Source organism: Triturus cristatus, chromosome 7, assembly GCF_964204655.1.
Source record: "Triturus cristatus chromosome 7, aTriCri1.1, whole genome shotgun sequence".
NCBI lineage: Eukaryota > Metazoa > Chordata > Amphibia > Caudata > Salamandridae > Triturus > Triturus cristatus.
Genome location: NC_140590.1, coordinates 898,372,201 through 898,396,571, shown reverse-complemented (window position 1 = coordinate 898,396,571; position 24,371 = coordinate 898,372,201). Strand labels below are relative to the sequence as shown.

Genomic DNA, 24,371 nt, shown 5'->3' with positions numbered 1-24,371 from the left:
TGTGTGTGGCTTGCACATTAACCCCTTCGCCGCGGCAGGAATTCCGCCGCGGCGCTGGGGGGGGGGGTTTGGGGGCAGCGCGGTGGCGCTGTGCTCGTGACGGAACCGCTCCGTCACGAGCCACGGTTGAGCTGTGCTCATGACGGAGTGGTTCCGTCACGTCTTCGCCCACTGCGCTAATCGCCCGCACAGGCGGGGAATTAGCGCCGCGTGGGCGGAGCGGCGGCCAACGTCCGCAGCATGACGGAACCACTCCGTCATGAGCACAGCGCAACCGTGGCTCATGACGGAGTGGTTCCGTCATGAGCGGGGAAGGGGTTAAGGGCCTGATTACGAGTTTGGCGGTCCCGAGAACGGCATAGCCTCAGTGGCGGTCCGACCGCAGCAGTCCCAAATGTATTATGCATATGTGAACATTCAACACACGTGCAGTTGAAATAAATACACATGCATCAATCATTATGGAAATACATTGATCGCTGCTAGGAAGACCATCACCGACCCATCAGAACTTGGCAATATGGCTCCTGTGCTGCGGTCTTCTGGAGGCCACCACAGTCTGACTGCCAAACTGATAACAGACCCTAAATACACTAGTCCATTTTTGAAATATGTTGGGGCAAATGTTTGCACTAAAAACGAGAATGGTAATTTACTTGAAGTATTGTTTATATTTTTTACAGCAGTTACAATGTATAATAGGTTTTGTCTTCAAAGGGGGCTGCTTTGAAAGATCCATCAAGGGTAACCCTGCCTCATTTTTCTGGCAAGTGGGAAGAGGTCAGTTAGCGATCCATTAATACACATACGGGCCAGTGATTAAGAGTATGGTAGCTGTGCATTGCGGGGGCGCAAGTTATACTTAGGTAAGGTAATTATAACTGCCTAATTTCTATGGTTTATTTGGTATATATATATATATATATATATATATATATATATATATATATATATATACAGAAAAGATATGAATGCACTGCAAATATGCTGCAAATATGCTATGAACTCAGTATTTCATTTAAGTGCATGCTGGTTAATGTAGTATTCTTGACTACTGGCAAACAGGAGCCCTATTTAAAAGTTGTGTGGTTATCTATTCTAATCAGTGATCTAGTACACCTGTGATCTAGAATCGCAGTAGAGCTGAAATGCATCAGGATAAGGAGGTGATTTTCAGACTGCCACTTGATTGTTTGGAAATGTATTTTCATGTGGATATATATCCACAGGAAAAGAAGTGTAGAAGCCATGAACAAGGCTTCTACACTTCTTTATATATAAATATATATTAACAAGAAAATAAATGTAGAAGCCTTGTTCAAAGTACCCAATGTTTTATTTACAAACAATTAAAGTAGCAGTGTGCAAATTAGCTCCTTATCCTGGCTGTTCAGCTCTATTGAGAGCCTAGATCACAGGCCTAGTAAGTAACAAGATAAGGAGCTGATTTGCACACCGCCACTTTGATTGTTTGGAAATAAAACATTGGGGGGCATATCAGCAACAACCGGCGACAATTATCGCTAAGCGCACTTAGTTCTAGGATAATTATCGCCAGATAGCGTGGATTTTTATCGCTGAGATAGCGTGCTATTAGCAACGCTTATCTCAAAAGCGATACAAATCCTAGCGCTAACTGTCACACGTGAGATTATCGCTGAAAACCCAGTGATAATTCCACGAAGTATTGCGATAGCTTGCTGATAGGGCCTCACTTACTTAGCCATGATATCCACCTTCCATAGGATATCATGGCTAAGTCAGTTTCAAAGCAGGTGTAAGGAAAGTAGCGATAACAGAGGTTATCGCTACTTTTCTTGTTGCTATGCTGCTTTGCGTGAGGCTTGATAATAGGAAAAATGTCGCTTAGCGACATTTCTCCCGCTATCCTGGAGAGGAACGCCCACCTTTCATCACTTTGCATCTCATTAGAGATGCAAAGATGGGCGTTAAGGGAAATGGCGATAAGGCAAGGTTTCACGCGATAGTGTGACCTTGCTGATAAGGCGAAATAATTTTCTATCGCCTGCTTGCCCCACAGAACTTTGAACAAGGCTTCTACACTTTTTTTTCTTGTTAATATTTATATCTATATCTATATATATACTGAATCACTTCCTTAGAGGTTACCGGGACACTTGACATCGGTGCAATCTCATGGTCCAAGGCTCCCTGTTTGTTAAATAAAGTTTCACAGTGCACCGAAGTACTCATGCACTCCTTCCGAATAATTAGCACAATCGCGGGGCTTAGAAACAGTTTATTCCTGAGAATCCAAGCCGCGTAACCCAACGCATTTCGGGCAAAAACGCCTTGATCACGGGTAAAATGCATTACTTACATTCGAAAATTATAAACATTTACTCTGTGTGTAACGTAAAGAAACAGTGACATAGAAAGAGGACAGAAAATATTACAGTCATCTCAATCCTAGTGAAGCCGCCATTTTGCAGTGGTGTAGCTTGCAAAACAATAATAGGATAACTCTTTTGAGATCGGAACTATATTCCACAATATTATTTTAAAGTTGGATAAATCTCAAGTATACTGCAACCGATAAATTACTCGGATGTAGAATCGTACTGAATCCTATTATGTGCAACCATGACCACTAAATATATGTGCACTTATAGTCTTTGTGAGAACAACATATCCCTTATTGCAATGAAAACAACTTTACAATCAACTCGTAAATCTCAGGCAATAAAATTTCATGGTCACAAACAAGGGACTACACCCTCTTATATGGTATCTATATGCCAGTTGTTTACAATCTCGCTTTGATTTCAAATATAATATGTTAACATTATAATCATCATCATCATCATCAGTCTTTATTCGATTTAAAATAAATCATAAAAGACACATACATAAAACAAAGAGCACAATATTTTTGTGTCACAAAGTACAAAACATCAATAAATTCATTAAAAGTTGTTTTAAAAAAACATTAAACAAGTCAAATTACTGACGAAAAGATGAACATAGTTAAAAGGACTCACGGACTACAATAATATGTTAATCACTAGATTATAAAACAAATCTTAAAGCAAGAAAAAGACCTGAGCCCGAATTTTAATTTAAGGGACTTCTAGGGTGTGCTTAATCGCTTTTCGCCGTAGTGACCACGCCCAACCCAGATATTTAGCTAGGGCCACAGAAATAATTGTTAAGGAGCTAGTGCGCAAAATTCGTAGTGCCACAGCACTACTCCTGGTACCTAGGATCTTACACATGGGAGAGAGCCAAACACGCCTAGGGATAATAAATGCCGGGCAGACAAACAGAAAGTGGGCAATTGTTTCCGTTTGTACCCTACAAACAGGGCATGATTTCTCCTGAGCCCTAGCCCATTTTCCAGACAGAGAACGACGAGGCAAAGATCCAGCTCTGAACTGGAAAAAAAGTTTCCTGTCACCAACGTTAGCAACCAGATCCCAGTATGGTTCTAGCGCAGGAGCAATTTTAGCCTCTAGGTAACAACCAGACATCCCGGAAGCTCTACTCCATGCCTGGAATTCAACTCTTTCCCAATATGCCATTTTAAGGGATCTTTTTGATGGAAACAGAGCGGCCGCCGGGTCACTCCATAACCCCTCCATACCAATGTCTTTCAATATCTCATGAAGATACTTCAGCCATCCGATTTTATGGAACACATCTGATTTTATAATGTCCATAAGACCGTTAGCTTAGTGGGAGAGCTAAGGAGTAGTCCAGAGTCTCCGCCAGTATAAAACCGGTCGAAGTTTTGCAATATCCAGAATAGACCTCCTACCTAACTCATACCTAAGAGGAATCAGAGGAGTGCTCTGGGAAAGACCAGTTATACTTCGGAAGAATTTATGTTCGACACTGGATAGGGATGCTAGCTGATCAAAACCCCATAACTCTGCCCCATAAAGCACAGAGCTTAGGGCCTTGGCTTCATAAACTTGTAGCACAGGGTTTATTGGTTTTGTAAAAGATTTATTAACTCCCGGCTTAGAGCACCAGATAACTGTTTAAATCGCAAGGTGGCCATTTCAATATGCTTGCGCCATTTGTTATTCTTTGCTAAGTGCATACCGAGGTACGTGAAGTTGTTAACCATCTCAAGTGGCTGCCCATTCATGAATACCTTTTTCCCGTGAAAACTAGGATGGGGGTTAAAGGCCATGAATTTTGTTTTAGCCACGTTAACCTCCAGACCATGGTCGAGACAAAAATCATCGAACACGCGCAGAGCTCTTTGCAAACCACTCGAAGTTTTGGATATAATGAGCGTATTGTCTGCAAACATCAATATTGGAATGGTAACTCCAGCCAACCTTGGGGCATCAGTGTTTACACAAAGCATGTAATCAACTATCCTGTTAATGTATAATGAGAAGAGCGTGGGTGCCATGGTACAGCCTTGGCGCACACCACGCTCAACCGGGAACTCGGGAGTAACCTCTCCTGGCCCACCCCACTGGATCCTAGCGTAGTTGGACTCGTGCAGTCGCATAGCCAGTGTCAAAGTTTCTTTAGGGAGACCAAGTTTTTCCAATATTGCCCACAACCGAAGACGAGGCACAAGGTCAAAGGCAGCTCTCAAGTCCACAAAAGTGGCATAGAGGCTGACCTTGCCCAGCGTCACCACCCTCCAGCAGAGCTGGACGAAACGGAAAGCCTGGTCCACTGTGCTAGTTGACTTACGAAAACCTGCTTGGAAGGGGGACAGGATGTTATTATCATCAATCCACTCCAGTATCTGATTCAGGACCATCCTCCCGATCACTTTCTGGATGGAATCTATAAGGCTAATTGGCCTATAGTTGCCTGGGAGTGTCTTATCTCCCTTCTTTAATACAGGGATTATAACTGCCCCCCCCCATGACTTAGGAACGGGCGCACCTACAGCCACAGCTTTTGCCAGTAGGGTAATGTACTTACTCCAGCTGGCTTTGTTGTAAAGAAAGACTTCAGGTGGGACCCCATCTGGTCCAGGTGCGCGACCACTAGCAACAGAACCCAGGGCCATCAAAGCATCTTGTATACAGAAGGGACCCTGGGAGAACAGAGCATAAGGTGGGATCCAGGCGAAATTGAATGAGGGGTTACAAGCATATTGCGGTTTAAAGTATTTTAACCACTCCACCTGGGAGACATAGTTAGAAGGGCTATCAGGTCGCCCTCCTCTATCCCACTTAATGATGTTCCAAAATAACCGGGTATCTCTGGTGTGGCATGCTCCTTTTAAATCGAGCCAATGTTGCTCGTCCCAGTTCCTTTTGGCCAGTCTTACAGCTTTTTTGTACAGTAGCCTGGCTGCGCGAATACAATCATTGTGTCCACTAGAAAGGGCTATGGTCAGATTGGCTCTGCTTTGTCTACAGACGTCATCGTACCATCTAAGTCGCTTAAATGGAGCCTTGTTAGATTTCCTCACAGGCTTCATAAAATGCGAACTTATTCCGTCAAACAACGTGTCGTGAAGTTCAGTGGCTACTACACTACCTGGCTCATAGGCCAGCATGCCCTCAAGCTCCAGTATGGTACCGGCTAGTATGTTATCTATATCAGTAATAGCCTTATCGTTGATCTTGAGCTCGCGCCACTTAAGTCTTCGCATGTCGTTTGAGGGAATTACTTCGGGTGGCCTGGATACCATATCCTCAGCTGCTGGATGGCTACTCTTCCACCATTGGTGGGTTACACAAATAGGGTTGTGATCACTCTCAGCTCTAACCTCGACCACCATGTCTAATACAGATCGCCATAGCTTCAGGCTACAGAGAACGTAGTCAATCCTGCTAGAGTGCCGACCATTGTCAAATGTGTTGGCCCCTTGTTTATCGCCTGGCGTTCTGCCATTCAGTGCCCTCAGTCCTTGCTCATAACAAAAAGCATTGACCTGGACAATAATCTCAGACCACCTTTTGATAGGGTCGAGGTCAAGCTCAGGTATACCCCAGAGCTGATCTTCCTCTGGATCAACACCCCACCCGAGCTCAGGATCCAAAAGTGGTTCGAAAGTGACGTTCAGGTCCCCAGTGACAAGCACTCCCCTCTCGCCTGAGTGCTGGTCAATGAGGGAAGTCAAATGAGCCAAAACCCGTGGTCCAGACCCCTTAGCCCCTCTCATATACAAGTTGTAAATATCCAAGTCACCCAGGGGGCCCAATGGTAACCTGACTAGTTGGATATCATCAAACTTGGTTGGCACTTCATATGCTCCTCTCCTGGGAATAGGTCTTGTCACACCCAGGTTACCAAGCCTCCCATCGGACGCCCCTTGGGTCCATGGATTGCTGGGACACAAAAATTCAGAAAGCCCTGCATGAACTGGGGCTCACAGGACCAAGTCTCCTGGAAGAGGCAAACATCGAAGCCACCAATGAATGCGAGCCATTCTGGAGAATCCATTTTTGGCTTCAGTCCAGCAACGTTCCAAGAAATCATTGAGCCCTTTCTCGATCCGTACCCTGTAGCTTGGTTTAGACTAGCATAAATCAATTCAGGACCCCTTTGGTTTACACCATCCAGTTTTGGGGTTAGTGCTCCCATTACTTTAGACGCCCCGTGAGGTGTAGAATGGGCTACGTCTGTTCCACCCTTAGACCTGCCTCTAGAGGTGTTTAACATAGGAGACATAATTGGAATCGGCCCCTCTATCACCGGTCAGGCCGAAGCAACAGGGGAACACAAATCATTAGTATAGTCGGTGGATGGATGGTAGGCCCTAGATTGGTTCCCCGTCTTGCCCAGTCCTGACTAGTTCTTGCGACTGTATTAGGGGCAAAGTTATAAAAATGCCTTAAATCATGTATCCCAATGTCCATCCAGTCCTGTGCGGGAGGATGATCACAAATAAAACGCACTATGCGTCTATCTTTGAAATTAATGACAATGGAATCCCCTGGGACATCTTTAGGTCTGGGTCCCACCCAACTAACCCTTCTGGCAAAAAGGATCTTCCCATCCAAATAATTCGGAATCGGTCTATTCTTATTTAGCCAGAATGTTACTTTGTTTTTAAGTTGTTGGTAGGATTCCAATACGCCATCTTTTAATTCAGGGACACCAGTCAATATAGCAACATAAGGTATGGAGTCCGGAGGAAGATGAATATGAGCCCTAGGATGTTTGATATTTTTATCACTAGACTCCCAGGTTGCTCCTTTGCTCACGCCCTTACTTGCAGTATTAATGCTAGAGATGCCCCCTAAATTAGTCCTTTCTTTGCCAACACCTTGATTGTTGGAATTATCTTTTGCCAAGACCTTGGGGGAGGCCAGCCTGGGATTGGCCTTAGTTGATACAGCAAGGTCAAGAGGGGGAAGTGACAAGACAGGAGGAGTGGAATTTACACCAGTGGGCTTATCACTATCTTTAGTAGCTAATTTAATAACGTTTTTTAGTGAACAGAAGTTGTCTAAGATTGTTTGTTTAAGACGTTCAACCCTTTTGTTGACCACTTTTACCCTTTCTAGGAGAGGGAGTAGTAGAGAACGCACTACCTGCTCGATCTGGGGAATCAGGTCACTAATTTGGGGCCTATTAGTGGTCTCACCCACAAAAGGATAGTCATCAGCCTGCACCACACCCGTCTCAATAGATGATTTTTTCGTGACGTTGGGAAGTTTCGCCTGTCTCCCACCCTGAGTCACCCCATCTCTTTTTCTCTTGGGATTAGAAGGCCCTTGTCTGGGGATAGGCTATAGCGGTGTTAGGGGAGCTAACTGTTGCAGAGGCAGCTTCACACGGAACCTCAATTGTGTCACCACTAACCAATGAGGTAATGGGGCTATCCCCGGTGATCCCCCGCTGGGCTAAGTCCCTTAAACCATTCCCTGCTAAGCTATTAGGGGATCTCGCTAATGCTAATGTTCCCATGGATGAGCGCCTGGCATTGATTAATTCTGAAGAAAGACGCCGCTCAGTGAGTTCATGTTCTAGTACTGATACCGCCCTGATAATAAATTGGTCAAGAGTACCAGGCAGTGACCCTCCCCCACCAGTACGCTTCCATTTGCCTGTCATTGCGAGGTGGAAACACACCAATAACAATGTGGACTCACAGGACAGTATCAACAATATGGGGAAGCACGAGTGCGCATAAAACTGTGTAATAGCTTACTGTATTAATAGAGATAAATGGCCCTACAGGCTCATCAACACAAACAATGCACACTAAACAACTGCCCTGTATACTAGAATGCACAACTATACCTTGAGCGCATACGCTCAGTGAAAATGTTAGAGGGGTGGTCCAGCCCAGTCAGGTCCAATCAGAGACGGGCAAGGACGGGCCCGCCCTTGGCCCGGGCTTCGCCCGGGCGCTGCCCGCGTGCGTCCTGCGCTGCGGGGGCACCTGGGGGCCTATGTAGCGTTCCGGCGCTCTCAGGCGCCGTCAGCAGCAAGCGCGGTGGCTAAGAATGCTGGGGGATGTAGTCTGCAATATTCGCGTTGGCCTTTCCCCTCACGGCGGAAACATACCCAAATGCAGATCGGGAACCTCCACAGGCAGCGGCCGTTCACCTCGCGGCAGGTGAGCGTATGGATAACCCAAGCACCAGGCACCAGGCTCCAAAGAAAAGCGTCCCGCGCTGCGGGGGCACCTGGGCGCCTATGTAGCGTTCCGGCGCTCCCAGGCGCCGTCAGCAGCAAGCGCGGTGGCTAAGAATGCTGGGGGATGTAGTCTGGAATATTCGCGTTGGCCGTTCCCCTCACGGCGGAAACATACACAAATGAAGATCGGGAACCTCCACAAGCAGTGGCCGTTCACCTCGCGGCGGGTGAGCGTATGGATAACCCAAGCACCAGGCACCAGGCTCCAAAGAAAAGCGTCCCGCGCTGCGGGGGCACCTGGGGGCCTATGTAGCGTTCCGGCGCTCCCAGGCGCCGTCAGCAGCAAGCGCGGTGGCTAAGAATGCTGGGGGATGTAGTCTGCAATATTCACGTTGGCCGTTCCCCTCACGGCGGAAACATACACAAATGCAGATCGGGAACCTCCACAGGCAGCGGCCGTTCACCTCGCGGCAGGTGAGCGTATGGATAACCCAAGCACCAGGCACCAGGCTCCAAAGAAAAGCGTCCCGCGATGCGGGGGCACCTGGGGGCCTATGTAGCGTTCCGGCGCTCCCAGGCGCCGTCAGCAGCAAGCGCGGTGGCTAAGAATGCTGGGGGATGTAGTCTGGAATATTCGCGTTGGCCGTTCCCCTCACGGCGGAAACATACACAAATGAAGATCGGGAACCTCCACAAGCAGCGGCCGTTCACCTCGCGGCAGGTGAGCGTATGGATAACCCAAGCACCAGGCACCAGGCTCCAAAGAAAAGCGTCCCGCGCTGCGGGGGCACCTGGGGGCCTATGTAGCGTTCCGGCGCTCCCAGGCGCCGTCAGCACCAAGCGCGGTGGCTAAGAATGCTGGGGGATGTAGTCTGCAATATTCACGTTGGCCGTTCCCCTCACGGCGGAAACATACACAAATGCAGATCGGGAACCTCCACAGGCAGCGGCCGTTCACCTCGCGGCAGGTGAGTGTATGGATAACCCAAGCACCAGGCACCAGGCTCCAAAGAAAAGCGTCCCGCGATGCGGGGGCACCTGGGGGCCTATCTAGCGTTCCGGCGCTCCCAGGCGCCATCAGCAGCAAGCCCGGTGGCTAAGAATGCTGGGGGATGTAGTCTGCAATATTCGCGTTGGCCGTTCTCCTCACGGTGGAAACATACACAAATGCAGATCAGGAACCTCCACAGGCAGCGGCCGTTCACCTCACGGCAGGTGAGCATATGGATAACCCAAGCACCAGGCACCAGACTCCAAAGAAAAGCGTATAATTTATCATTTTAATATTCCTGAATTTTCTAGTTTATTAATTTTTCAATTATTCAATTTAACGTCATTTCACTCTTATCACTTAATCAAGTTTAAAAACCCAAGTGGGCCAAAAAGAGTGCAAAAATTAAATCCCGCCCATGATACTCTTATTCAATAACTGGAAACATTTCTATTCAGACTGTGCTTCCAAAATACATGAAACCTACCCAAGTGGGTTAAGGGAGTACAGCATGGCTCAACATAAAAATTCAAAATATTCAACCCCATTGGGTAAATCAATCACTAGCAAGAATGTATGCTCACAAAAATATACAGTTGACTATTGTTATTTTTTTCTCTCTTTCATCAATGGTCAAGGTAGATCTTCACATTATATTATTCTTCATATATTAACACCATCTGTAAAGATAGATAAACAGATTGTGGCTCAAAACCAGGTTAACCAATTCATATAATCACTCATACACAAAAAAAGAAGTTATAGAACATTAAAAACATGGATGCATAGCTAGAAGCCCTGTGAGTCCAAGTAAAACATGTTGATCAAAAGATAGAGACTCATGCCAAAGAAACAGCTCATTAAACTATTCTCCAAGAAACCAAGACAGCTCTTCTTCAGAATTTAGACCGCCTGGGATCTTAGTATCTAGTTCTAAAATGTAAGTACATTCCAATTGACGCAGCCTTCGAATTCTGTCTCCTCCCCTAATATTAGGAGGTACTCGATCTATTACAAAAAATCGCAACAAGCTGCGATTACTTTTGTGGAATTCTTCAAAATGTCGTGCTACTGGAGATAACTTATCCCTGTTCTGTATTGCCCTCATGTGCTCCAAAACACGTTTTTTTGCAGCAAACATAGTGCTGCCTCCGTATTTTTTAGCACATAGACAGATCAGCACATACACGCAATAGTCTGATAGGCATGTTAGATGTTTGTCTATGCATTTATCTGTATCCATCACAGGGTATTAGACATTTTTTACATTAGTACTGAATTTTCAGGCTTTGCACGACATGCAAGTATAAAAACCTTGAATATCAGTTTTAGATGATTTTTCAGAGCTGACTTCATTCCTACACAATTTATTACGCAGAGAGTCCGCCTTCCTGAATGTAATGTTGGATGAATCATTAACAACATCTTCCAATGTTGATTCAGTTTTTAAGATTCCCCAATGTTTTTTAAGACATTTTCTCACATTCAATGAACTTGAATTATAGGTCGTTATATATCTAATGATCTTGTCATTATCCATATTCGGTTTGTCCTTTGAAATCAATAGATCTTCATGATTAAATTTGACAGCTTTTAAACGAGCTTGTTCAATGACGTTGAGATTATACCCCCATCCAAGAATCTTTTACTCATGCTATTGCACTCCCATTCAAAATCAATATCAGAGCTACAGTTCTTCCGAGCCCGGAGGAACTCTCCATAAGGAATGCTCTTGATTAAAACCTTGGAGTGTCCACTTTCAGCATGTAACAGGGTATTTCCTGCTGTTTTCTTACGATACAGTTTAGTTGTTAATTTATCATCATCAACCTCAATCTGTAAATCCAGAAATACAATACAAGAGCTGCTTATGGTGCTTTCAAATTTCAAATTGACCTAATCATTGTTAAGAGCCCTAATAAAATCATTGGCAAGTTCTTCACTGCCCTCCCAAACAATAAAAAGGTCATCAATATACCGTAACCAGATTTTAACATGGTCACGGTATTGATTGTGCACCCTGGGCACCTGCTGCTCCCACCACCCCATAAAGAGGTTGGCATAACTGGGAGGAAAGCAGGTGCCCATGGCTGTTCCCTGTATTTGTCTGAAAAAAACATCATTGAAAATAAAACAATTATTCTCCAGACAAAAACTAATCATCTGTGTCAACATGTTGTTATGTTGTAAAAAGGAAATAGACCTTGACTTCAAAAAATGTTTGCATGCCTGAACTCCATCTTCATGTTTGATGGCAGTATATAGACTGCAAACGTCTAATGTGATTAACAAAAAGTTTTTTTGCCAGCTCACATTTTTGATTTTGTTTAAAAAGTCCCTACTATCTTTTAAATAGGATGGTAAGCCTTCTACATATGGTCGTAGGAAATAGTCAATATATTTGGAAGTTTTTTCCAATAAGGAACCCATAGAAGATACATTTGGCCTCCCTGGGGGCTTCAACAGGTCCTTATGCAATTTGGGTAATAGATGTAATGAAGCCACTTTGGGTATAAGATTTAGCAAAAAGGAATATTCATTCCATTCAAGTATCCCTTGTATTTGCCAATTCTTCAACATATTATGATACCGAGCATTCGATGCGTCAATCATTACTGTATCAACTGCTTCATAAGATTCTTTAGTCCCTAGCTGTCGCAACCCTTCCTGAAGATAGTCTTGCACATTCAGCACAACGACATTTCCCCCTTTATCCGATTGACGGATAACTATGCCCTTATCTAGTTGTAGGGATTTGGCCGCTATTCTTTGTTCTTTGCTCATGTTGTCATAGTGCCACTTCCTCTTTCTTTTAGCCAGAGATTTGCTATCAGCAATTACAAGGGTTTCAAAGATATCAATACCACATGGAGGCATTGTAGGATTAAAATTCGACTTCGGTGCGAACACATTAGGACAACTTAAATCAGTTTTAAAGCCTAACGATTGTGCAGTAATGGGGATAGGATCAGCATTATCGCATTCCAGTTCTTTAAGGGCAATCAAAGTATCAACCTCATTAATGGTATCTTCAACAGGACTAGTTCTAATTAAATTACTATGAGGATGAGTATTTTTGACCTTCAACTTGTGCCACTTGTGTCAACGCAATTTCCTTGTAAAATGATACAAATCCACCCTTTCTTTGGGATAAGAGAATGAGGATGTGGGGCAAACGGATAAACCAAACTGCAATACATTATATTCAACAGTGCTTAATGGGTGACTTGAAAGATTTACCACATTATTACAGTCCTTCATTTTCCTCATTTTTTCTGACCCCTTGTTTCCACTCCCACAGGGGTTAATGTCGCTCTTCCTCCATCCACCCCGCCTGATTTGCTTGCAAATAATGATAGTTCTCCTGTGTTTTTTCCTCTTCCTTTGCCTCGTCGGCTTGGATTCTCTGGAATAAACTGTTTCTAAGCCCCACAATTGTGCTATTTATTCGGAATGAGTGCATGAGTACTTCGGTGCACTGTGAAACTTTAAATCTATATATATATATCTATATATATCTATATATATCTATCTATATCTATTTATATATATCTATATCTATATCTCTCTATATATATATATATATAAATATATATATATATATCTATAAGTATATATATTTATATATATATATAACGATATCGCTCTCCCCACTCAGAAAGAACCGGAGGGACACAACAGGGACATCTGGAGAATGTCTTTAATAATGCTGATGGCATGACGCATTTCGGCATAAATGCCTTTCTCAAATGCCCTTCACAACTCAAATCGCTCCCCCACACTGTCTTTTAAACTGTTAATTCGCTCTTGCGATAATATATGTATATATATATATTTTGCACACCAAGTTGCCGTTATATAACAGGAACCACTCGGACGCCTCGACGTGTTGTAAAATTCATATTTTAATGGCAAATAACTACGCGTTTCAGCATTACGCCTTGTTCACGCTCATAGAAGTCTCATTTCACCTCGTTTTTAAATTCATTATAACGAAAATAAACAAAGGACTCATTACAAACACTCGTAAGTTACTGCTATCGAATATGGCGGCCATTTTGTAGCATATCAACTTGAATTGAAACCGTATATGTGACAATACACACATCTGAATATCCCATGCATTTCAACATATATATGGTTGAAAATTATTGATAAACATATATGTAATGTTTTAAACTGTCGCCATTGACACAACCCTCTTATAGACAAGGTTTATCACAAATGTCGTCAGTAAGTACCAACTATCATATTTAACCCCAGTGGGTCATGACTCGAAGTCAATGGCGGCCATTTTATAGCATATCAACTTGGATAAAAAACGTATATGTGACAATACACACATCGAATCTCCCATGCATTTCAACATATATATGGTTGAAAATTACACATTATTGGCAGACATATATGAGATGTTTTAAACTGTCGCCATTTACACAACACTTTTATAGACAAGATTTATCACAAATGTCGTCAGTAAATACCAACTATCCTCTCTAACCCCAGTGGGTCATGACTCAAAGTTAACAACCCTTGCAATTTAAGGCTGAATAAACATTCCATTACCCAAGTGGGTCTGATTACATTATTAAATCTTAAAACCTATCTTCATTGTTGTGTCACAATTATTGATCCAGTTGACATAAGGCCATCTCCATTTTCCAAGCCGCAGATAACTGGAATGTCTGAAAATAAAAGGTTAAAATTATCAGTTCTTGAAAGCAACTGTTGCCCTCTAACATATTTTTTTAACCATCTTATTTCTCATGTAGGTGGATAGCTAATTCTTCGTTTGAATTTAACCTTTAGGAGTCAAACTCTCCAAATCTATGATGTACTTTGACTCCAATTTTCTTAGAGATAATTCTCTGTTTCCTCCTCTCATCCCCAAATTTATTGCATCAATCACTACCATACGTAATTGATTATCATCTTGACAGTGTTTTGCAAAAAAATGCCGGGCTACCGGGTATTGTTTATTATTGTTTCTTATAGCCCGGATGTGTTCCAACACTCTCTTTTTGGCCTGATGTTTTGTACTCCCCACGTACCATTTTTTACATGGACAAATCAAAACATAAATACAATATGTTGTATTACAGGTAAGAGTTTTTTTGATTTGGAATTCTCCTTTAGAATTTGGAAGCTCCAATTTATCACAATCAAAGCTTTCCCTACAGGCTTTGCATTTTCTGCAGCACTTAAAACCTGCTTTGCCTGTAGGCTTTGTCAGCTCCTTATCAGTCACAAAATTCGGACTTAACTCATCTTTCAGTGAGCGACTTTTCCTAAATGTTATCTGGGGATTACTGCCAAGATCTTTTTTGATGTGTTCATCTGTCGGCAACACATGCCAATGTTTCTTAAAGATTTTACTGACTTCATTTGCTTGCCCTGAGAATGTGGTAATGAATCTTATGCCCTCTTTGTTTACTTCCTCTCGATTTGGGTATAACAATTCATTTCTACTTACTTGTTCAATTCTTGATTGGGCTTGTTCAATAACTTTATCATTGTAGCCCCGTTCTTTGAATCATTTGCACATGATTTTTTCTTCAGTCTGGTATGCAGGTAATGTGCTGCAATTTCTTTTAGCACGCAATAGTTCTCCATAAGGGATACTATATACGAGATTGCGTGGATGTGAACTACTTGCACTGAGACTACTGTTACCAGCAGTTTTCTTTCAAAATAATCTAGTTTCCAAGGTGTTCCCTTTGATTTCCAACAAAACATCCAAAAACTCCATAGAGCTTGTGCTAATGTGTTCAGTGAAAGCCAAATTGTACTCATTCACATTAAGTTTGTCAATAAAACGTTTCGCTGATCTTTCATCCCCTTTCCAGATGAAAAAAATGTCATCAATATAGCGCAGCCACAGGGTTACATTGGTCTCAAATTCAGTCATGCGTGAGACCACCTGCTCCTCCCACCAGCCCATGAATAAATTCGCATAGCTGGGGGCGAAGCAGGTGCCCAAAATTATTGGTTCGGCAAAATCGAATCATTTCAATAATCATCTGTGAATGGTACAGCAATGAAATAGAACGGGACGTAAAAAAATGTCGAATGGCCTGCAGTCCCAACTCATGTTGTATACACGTATAGAGGCTGCTCACATCAAGAGTTACCAAAGTAAAACCTTCTTCCCAATAAATTCCATCAATCATAGTGAGAAAATGCGTAGCCCCGGAGAACCTTCGCAGCAGCCTAGTGTCGACCTTCCAGCCCGCAGCCCCGGAGAACCTTCGCAGCAGCCTGGTGTCCGGAAAAGCGTCTCTTCGCCTGAACAGGTATGGTTTTTTTTTGTGACCTCCTCTGATCGTACACTCTTCTCCCTTTCCCTTCGGTTTCCCTTCACTTCCTTGTGACAAACCATTAAGCTTGTTATACGTTTTAGCAACGTTCACCCCACTCAGCTCTTCTAGAGATGGAAGACGGGCCAATCGCAATACCTTTATTTGTGTTCTTGGATCGGAATAATTAATAGTGAATGAAACCCATCTGTTTTTTTTTCGTTACCTAGCTGATGGCGCAGGGGTGCTTCTCTATTAGTGGTGTTGTAATCCTGCGATAAATGCTACAAGTTTTGCTGACGGGCCAATCGCAATACCTTTATTTGAGTTCTTGGACCGGAATAATTAATAGTGAATGAAACCCATCTGTTTTTTTTTCGTTACCTAGCTGATGGCGCAGGGGGTGCTTCTCTATTAGTGGTGTTGTAATCCTGCGATAAATGCTACAAGTTTTGCTGACGGGCCAATCGCAATACCTTTATTTGAGTTCTTGGACCGGAATAATTAATAGTGAATGAAACCCATCTGTTTTTTTTTCGTTACCTAGCTGATGGCGCAGGGGGTGCTTCTCTATTAGTGGTGTTGTAATCCTGCGATAAATGCTACAAGTTTTGCTGACGGGCCAATCGCAATACCTTTATTTGTGTTCTTGGACCGGAATAATTAATAGTGAATGAAACCCATCTGTTTGTTTTTCGTTACCTAGCTGATGGCGCAGGGGGTGCTTCTCTATTAGTGGTGTTGTAATCCTGCGATAAATGCTACAAGTTTTGCTGACTCACACAATTTGCTAAATTGTCTCTCACATAGTACTTTTCTTCAAACTTCTAGGGTTTGGGGAAAGTGCAATATTTTAATGATTATCACAGTCAAGTGAAGGGCTGTTTCTGATATGTTGGGAGCTAGTTTGTGTGCGAATCAACTTTTAATGTGAAGTATAGTTGTCCTTGTACCGGAAAATACATTTTCGGATTGGTGAGCTGCTCTGGGTGGGCTGACCATAGACGTGTGTTTGTAGCAAACAGTAATCCTACTATTTCATGTTATTTGCATTTGTATATCAACAACTACCATTACAATAGCATTGGGCCCCCTTTTGCAGTAATCTGGGGAGGCCATCGATCTCTTGCGCATGTTGGCACATGATTATGAGGTTAGCAGAGAGTATGTTATGATATTTAGTTTAGAACTGGATTGTTTATTAGCAGGACAGTAAATTGTGTTCGCTCTGAAGATCTTTTTAGTTCCTTTTGTGTATGGGTGGGTGCGCCAAAAGGACCTTTCCAATCTCTTTCTTTTCTTTGGATTGTGTGGTCAATTGTTCATGTTAATCAGTAGTAAAGTGTCCTCCTAACATGATTCACAATCCTGGTAGGTAATTATGCTGTGATGCGTTTTAGGGCATGGTAAGTTGAGGCTGAATTTTCCACGGTGTATGTTGTGTGACAGTGCTGCTTGTTTGGCAGCCCTTTGCTAACCACATGGCTTTCATGTTTTGTGCATATAAGGATGTAAGGTCAATTGTAAATCTCAGAGCTCTAAATGTGACCCTTTTGGCCTCCTCCCTATCCCCTCCTCAGTTCACCAGAAAGGCCAAGAACTGGATGAGTCACACCTTTGTGACCCACTACCAGGCACCGCGGAAAACACGCACTGCCTTCAGACATTAAAATACATTGACAAATTGGGATACGTATCCAATCACAGAATGTCCCAAATACGCTTCAAAGTGCTATCAGAAGCCATTTGTCTCATCAGCGCTTTCCCTCCCCTTTTCCACAAAAGCAGTGCAAACATAAACAGCAAAATATCCTATTATGTGAGATTTGGTTGGCTCTGTTTTAAAGTAGCTTTGCGCGGGAACAAATTTGCACAAAGTAGGGGCATTGATTGATGGCGGTTGATTGATCGGGTTCGGCCTCAAGCATAGATACCAGCTGGCATAGAGGGCAAAGTTAAGCTACAATGTTTTGTTAAAATTGTCCCCACCTGAAACCAGGGCCCTCCCCTTGTCCACTGCAGGTGCCTGCGTTCTACCTCATGGTCACAGGGTCAAATCCCGGCGGGTCCTGCCCTTCATCCATCTGAGGTCGATAAAATTAGTTAGGTAGCAACAAACATCTGTTATTTAGCGCCAAGATACCTGCGCGTGAACGTGTGCTTTTAAATACGTGTGTGTGCATGCCATTTATTTCAAATCCCTATTGAGTGACATGTGCAGGTTTACCCATTATGTTGTATGTTTAAACAAAACATTACTTTGATGTTGCTCACAGATCTTTTGCGCGAAGTGGTGTTGGTCCATCGGTCGTGACGCAGTATCGGTCGTGGAGTGTGTCGGTTTACCAGTCGTAGGGTGCTGTCGGGCGCAAAATCCGAATCCTGGTCCGTGTTACTTATTGTGTAGTAACAAAGTAGCTGGAGAGCTCCGCAATGGCCTACAGTCCAGTTTCCAAGCCTTGCAAACGACCCAGATCGATCCAGAGTGAACACAGGACCTTCCAGGAAGCATGGGAAGAAGAGTACTTGTTTGTGGAATGCCCAAAAGAAAAAGCCACTTGTTTGCTTTGCAAAGAGAAAGTAAATGTGCTTAAGAGGTATAATCTGGAACGGCACTACAAAACGCGGCACTCTGGATACACTGCAAACTATCCACTGAACTCCAAACTGCGTTCTGCGAAGGTGGCATCACTAAAGGAAGCACTTGTATCCCAACAAAAGCTCTTTCTGTGCCAGATGAAAGAATCCGAGGCAGTAACCGAGGCATCCTTCCAAATTTGCTACTTACTTGCCAAACATAAAAAGCCATTTACAGAAGCAGAGCTGGTTAAGAAGTGTTTTCTCTCGGCAGCAGACATTTTATTTGCCAACTATCCTAATAAATCAAACATTATGAAGGAAATAGGTGCATTGCAACTGTCCGATTCCACATGCACACGTCGCATCGAGTCAATGGGTGACAATGTTCTAGCGCAGGTCATCAATGCAGTCAAGCTGTCCCCTTTCTTTAGCATTGCTGTGGATGAGTCAACAGATGTAGGTGATGTGGCACAGTTAATGATTTGGGTGAGGTATTTGGAACAAGGAATCATTCCAAAGGAAGAGCTACTCTGCCTTTTGCCATTGCATGGTCACACAAGAGGAGAGGATGTATTGGCCAGCATGTGTAATTTCTTTGAATCTCATCACCTGCCATTGAACAATCTTGTAAGTGTCACTACAGATGGGGCACCCTCCATGATTGGACATGAGAAGGGCTTTGTATCTCTGTTAAGAAAAAAACTTCAATCATCCACTTTAATTGATTATCATTGTATAATCCATCAGGAAGCATTAAGCGCCAAAAAAAAACAAGGGCAACTAAATGGGGTTATGAAGCAAGTCGTTAAAATTGTTAATTATATTCGAGCAAAAGCACTCAACCACAGACTTTTTAAATCATTGCTGAGGGATGCGGAAAGTGAATATGCAGATCTGTTGTTGCATACTGAGGTTAGGTGGTTGAGCAAAGGTAGAGTGCTAGAAAGATTTATTAGTTTGCTTCCTGAAATTGAACAATTTGTAATCAGCCGAGGGCAGTCCTTCCCAGAATTATATGACTTGCAATGGCTCACCATGCTCCATTTTCTGTGTGACATCTTCTCACATTTCAACACACTCAATCTGGCACTTCAAGGTAGACAGAAACTTGTGTCCTCAATGATGAGTGCCATATACTCCTTCGAAAGTAAACTCGAGCCGTTCCGAGAGCAGATGAACGATGGTGATCTCACACACTTTCCTAAGTTGCAGGCTTTAACACAGAGGGTTGAAAAAGCTCAGGAAATGTTGTTCAGTCTCAATCTGTGTACTTATCTGGAGGAAGTGTCTGGGGACATTAAGAGGAGATTTTCTCAGTTCAGAGTTCTCGCCCCACTTTTCAGACTTGTAGAAAATCCATGGATGGTTAGTGCAAGGAATCTTGAAGCTGTTGAAGTTCTTGGTTTGAAAAGGGCACAAGCTGAGATGGAACTAATTGACATGCAATTCAGCTCTGTGCTCGAGTCCTCTTTCTTGGGGAAGGAACCAGAAGATTTCTGGCAAAGTGTGCCACCTGAAAAATTCCCTCTTCTTTTTACCTTGGCACAGAGAATACTTTGCATGTTTGGCTCCACATTTGTATGCGAGTATTCCTTTTCTACAATGGGTGCTATAAAAAACAAACTAAGAAACAAACTGACTGATGCACATCTGGATCACCTCATGAGACTTGCACTCTCTGAAAAGGTTCCAGAATACAAGAAGTTAATTGCGGACATGAAATGTAAAATTAGTGGATAAACTCTGTGCCTTGGGAAAGACTTTTCCCCATTATGTTTGCCTTTGAACTTGCTGTTCTACTTTCACTAAATGCCTTCAAATAAAAATGTATTATCAAAATGTGCTCTTTGTAGTTGCATCTGATTGTGAAATACAGCATTGCCTAATGTTTTGGAAGGTTTTTTTTTTTTACTCTAGCTCCGCCCCCACTGATCCCGCCCCCACTGACTCCACCCCTACCAGTGCGGCCCTCGGCCACTAACCACACTGTAATTTTGGCCCCCGACAGAAAGTTTGTGAGTACCCCTGCTCTAAGGTAAGAAGGAAGAGCTACCACATAAGGTCTTAAGTAATGATCAATATATCTAGATGTATTTTCTAACAAGGAGCCAATCGAGGAGACGATAGGTCTCCCAGGGGGGTCAAATCTGTTCTTAGGGAGTTTCGGGAGTAGGTAAAGGATCGGAATTTTTGGGTGGGCACAATACAGATAATTAAATTCTTCCCACTCCAACAGTCCTCTTTCCCTCCATTCCACCAATAATTCTCTGTAGGTGGTATTAGATTTCAATATCTCCACCATATTTGATTCACTGTAGCAATCACCTTCATTCAGTTGTCGTCTCCCCTCTGCCAAATATTTGTGTTTGTCTAGAACTACCACATTTCCCCCTTTGTCTGAATTGCGGATTACAATATTGTTATCCGCTTTCAGATTTTCCATAGCTATAACCTGTTCTTTGGTCAGATATTTTCTATTATAAGGGATTTTATTGTATCTTATTTTATTTAAGTCAGCTAGCACTCCGTTTTCAAACACATCTATGGCATCACAATGTACATTGGGGAGAAATATAGACTTAGGTTTAAAACAACTTCTCGGATTCCTATCTAACTCCTCCCCCCATGATTCCACATTCCATAGTGTGCTCTCTTCAGATGGTCCACTTTCACTTATGGTATTTAATGTATGTAGCAACTCTAGATCACCAATGTCAAGATTACTCACTTCATCTGACGTGATTTTTGTCGTCAAATCATGTGGTTGCGTATTGAACCATTTCTTCAATTTTAATTTTCTTGAAAAGAAAAATAAATCAATCCTTGTCTGGGCAAAGTTCATATTCGAGGTAGGACAGAAGGATAGTCCTAAAGAGAGGGTATGAATTTCTTTGTTGGACAGAACTCTGTTAGATAAATGTATCACAGTCATGTTCTCTGCTTCCTGCCCCTTGTCTCCATTCCCACCGGGCCTGTGTCTTCTCCTCTTCCTCCTCTCTTTGGCTTTCCTGTTCCTCTTATTCTTCCTCTGCCTCCCCTTCCTCTGCCCCTCAGAGCTCCTAGATCTTGCTGTGACTCTGTTCTGGTTTGGTTCATCATTTGGAATTGCAATAAAAAATTATTCGTTTTCCTTTGTGGGTCTTGTACCAGCTCACGATTTACAGCTGTAGTTGATGCATCGGAAAGATTGCCATCTGATACATCGCTTTCACTAACTTCTCTTGACACCACAGAAATATTAGGTGGGGCTGTATTAGGAACTTTATTAACTTCAAACAGATGATCATATTTTCTCTGAAATGTTAAAGTCCGCCCTGCCTGATAGTCTTTGAAGTCACGTACAGTTGCTTTCAAGAACTGATAATTTTAACCTTTTATTTTCAGACATTCCAGTTATCTGCGGCTTGAAAAATGGAGATGGCCTTATGTCAACTGGATCAATAATTGTGACACAACAATGAAGATAGGTTTTAAGATTTAATAATGTAATCAGACCCACTTGGGTAATGGAATGTTTATTCAGCCTTAAATTGCAAGGGTTGTTAACTTTGAGTCATGACCCACTGGGGTTAGAGAGGAAAGTTGGTATTTACTGACGACATTTGTGATAAATCTTGTCTATAAAAGTGTTGTGTCAATGGCGACAGTTTAAAACATCACATATATGTCTGCCAATAATGTGTAATTTTCAACCATATATATGTTGAAATGCATGGGAGATTTGATGTGTGTATTGTCACATATACGTTTTTTATCCAAGTTGATATGCTATAAAATGGCCGCCATTGACTTCGAGTCATGACCCACTGGGGTTAAATATGATAGTTGGTACTTACTGACGACATTTGTGATAAACCTTGTCTATAAGAGGGTTGTGTCAATGGCGACAGTTTAAAACATTACATATATGTTTATCAATAATTTTCAACCATATATATGTTGAAATGCATGGGATATTCGGATGTGTGTATTGTCACATATACGGTTTCAATTCAAGTTGATATGCTACAAAATGGCCGCCATATTCGATAGCAGTAACTTACGAGTGCTTTGTTTATTTTCGTTATAATGAATTTAAAAACGAGGTGAAATGAGACTTCTATGAGCGTGAACAAGGTGTAATGCTGAAACACGTAGTTATTTGCCATTAAAATATGAATTTTGCAACACGTCGAGGCGTCCGAGTGGTTCCTGTTATATAACGGCAACTTGGTGTGCAGAATTTGAAAGACTTCCGGTGTCTTGACTCGGACCGCCCGTGACAGCCTGGTTTTGTTGACCGGAATTGGTGGAAGCACCAGTATATATATATATATATATCAAAAGAAGCCTTATTCAAAGTTCCGAATGTTTAATTTCCAAACAATCAATGTTTTACTATTACTGTACCGTTAGAGTACTTACCATTATATGTACAGAACAATTATATTTTTGTGATGCATATTTTTGGCACGATATTTTGGTATCAATATATTCATGGTTTCAATATACTGTCAGTGAACCCCAGCAGCACACCATACCTGTAATTTGAGCAATTCCCAATCGGTCACAAATTGCGACCTACCTCATGGATATTTAAAAGGTAGGTTTATTTGCGACCCACTGGGAATCACAGACAGTGTTAAACACGCTGTAGTACATAGCTGTTTGCAAATTACCTTAAGGCAAATCTTCAAAAAGTGAAATTAGATCATCACAAACACAAACCTATGTACATTTTACCCTTTAGCCCAGAGAAATCAATCAAAAAGAAGACATTTTCTGAATATTTTTGACATAAATACTCTGTCATAACTATTGTTTACATACATTTCGCCCCATACGAGTGAATAATTGAAGATCTATTTTCAATTGGGTGATATTTTTTATAATTGATTTTTAAATGCCTAGATATTGAGACCTCTTTTAGTGTTTGAGTTGACAGTTTGACCCAATCCAAGCATCTTCCCTCTGGTCATGTTCTACATTGTTCATTTACTGGAACTTTTAAAGTCTCATGATCCCAAGCTGAGAAAGTGGTAGCATTGCCCCTCTGGCATCTCTCAGACAGATGATGGCTTGTCCTTTTTTTGTTGAGTATTTATTAACTTGTTATATGCTTTAACTCTTTAATTGCTGAGACTTTTTCACCCCAGTACTGAGCCTTTTTGACTATTTGGGGTACTTTGCCCTTTGGCCCCCATAACTGCTTTTTCATATAAAATATCCACACCAAATTTGCGTTCCTATTTTACAGCATCATGGGGATTCTAAAGGTACCCAGATTTTGTGGATTGTTCTGGAAGGGGCAGAAAAATAGACAAAATGTTGCTAAAATGTGGGTTTTGTGAGAAAAATGAAATAAAAGTGCTCCATAGAAAAGTGTCTAGTTTGTTTCCTAAAAATGGTATCAACGAATGGTTTGCTGTGGTAAATAACCATCTTCTATGCTTTCAGGAACATACAGAGCTATATAGAATGACCAAAAATATTACTACAGTTTTTGCATTTTTCAAAGTGTTAGCTACTTTTTCCACATTTTTGTACTTTCAATCAAGTTTGTGGTGATGCTGGAAACCTATAACATTTTTTAAAGTAGACACAATTTTGAATTTGGTAAGTTGGCCTTGGTCCCCTCACCTGACCCTAGCATAATTTTCTTCATGCAGCCAAACAAGGATTGCCAACAAATTAGAGGGGATACCCATTGTATCTAAAACCATCCATAACTTTGCTCTCTCGATCAGATCGAATGCGGCACACAAATCAACAAAGGCGGCGAAAAGTCAATCCTTCTTGATTGTTAGAGTCTTCCCAAAAATATATTTAAAGTAAAAGATCTGGTCAACAGTGCTAATACCATTTCTAAAACCCACCGGAAAATCTGAAAATACTTCATTAACCTTAATCCATTTTTTGAGATACACTATTACCAGCTTGAAGAAGATCTTCTGCGAGGCATCTATCAAACTATCAAACGAATCAGCTGG

The 24,371-nt window shown here is 42.2% G+C and overlaps 1 protein-coding gene across 1 annotated transcript; it reads left to right on the top strand.

The window, feature by feature from the left end:
• The first annotated feature begins 15,588 nt into the window (after positions 1–15,588).
• Positions 15,589–21,863, top strand: LOC146810819 (protein FAM200C-like). Its single transcript, XM_085615002.1, has 3 exons — positions 15,589–15,819; positions 18,559–19,804; positions 21,787–21,863. Exons 1-3 carry the CDS (start codon positions 15,589–15,591, stop codon positions 21,861–21,863), a joined length of 1,554 nt encoding a protein of 517 aa, XP_085471128.1.
• The last annotated feature ends 2,508 nt before the right edge of the window (positions 21,864–24,371 follow it).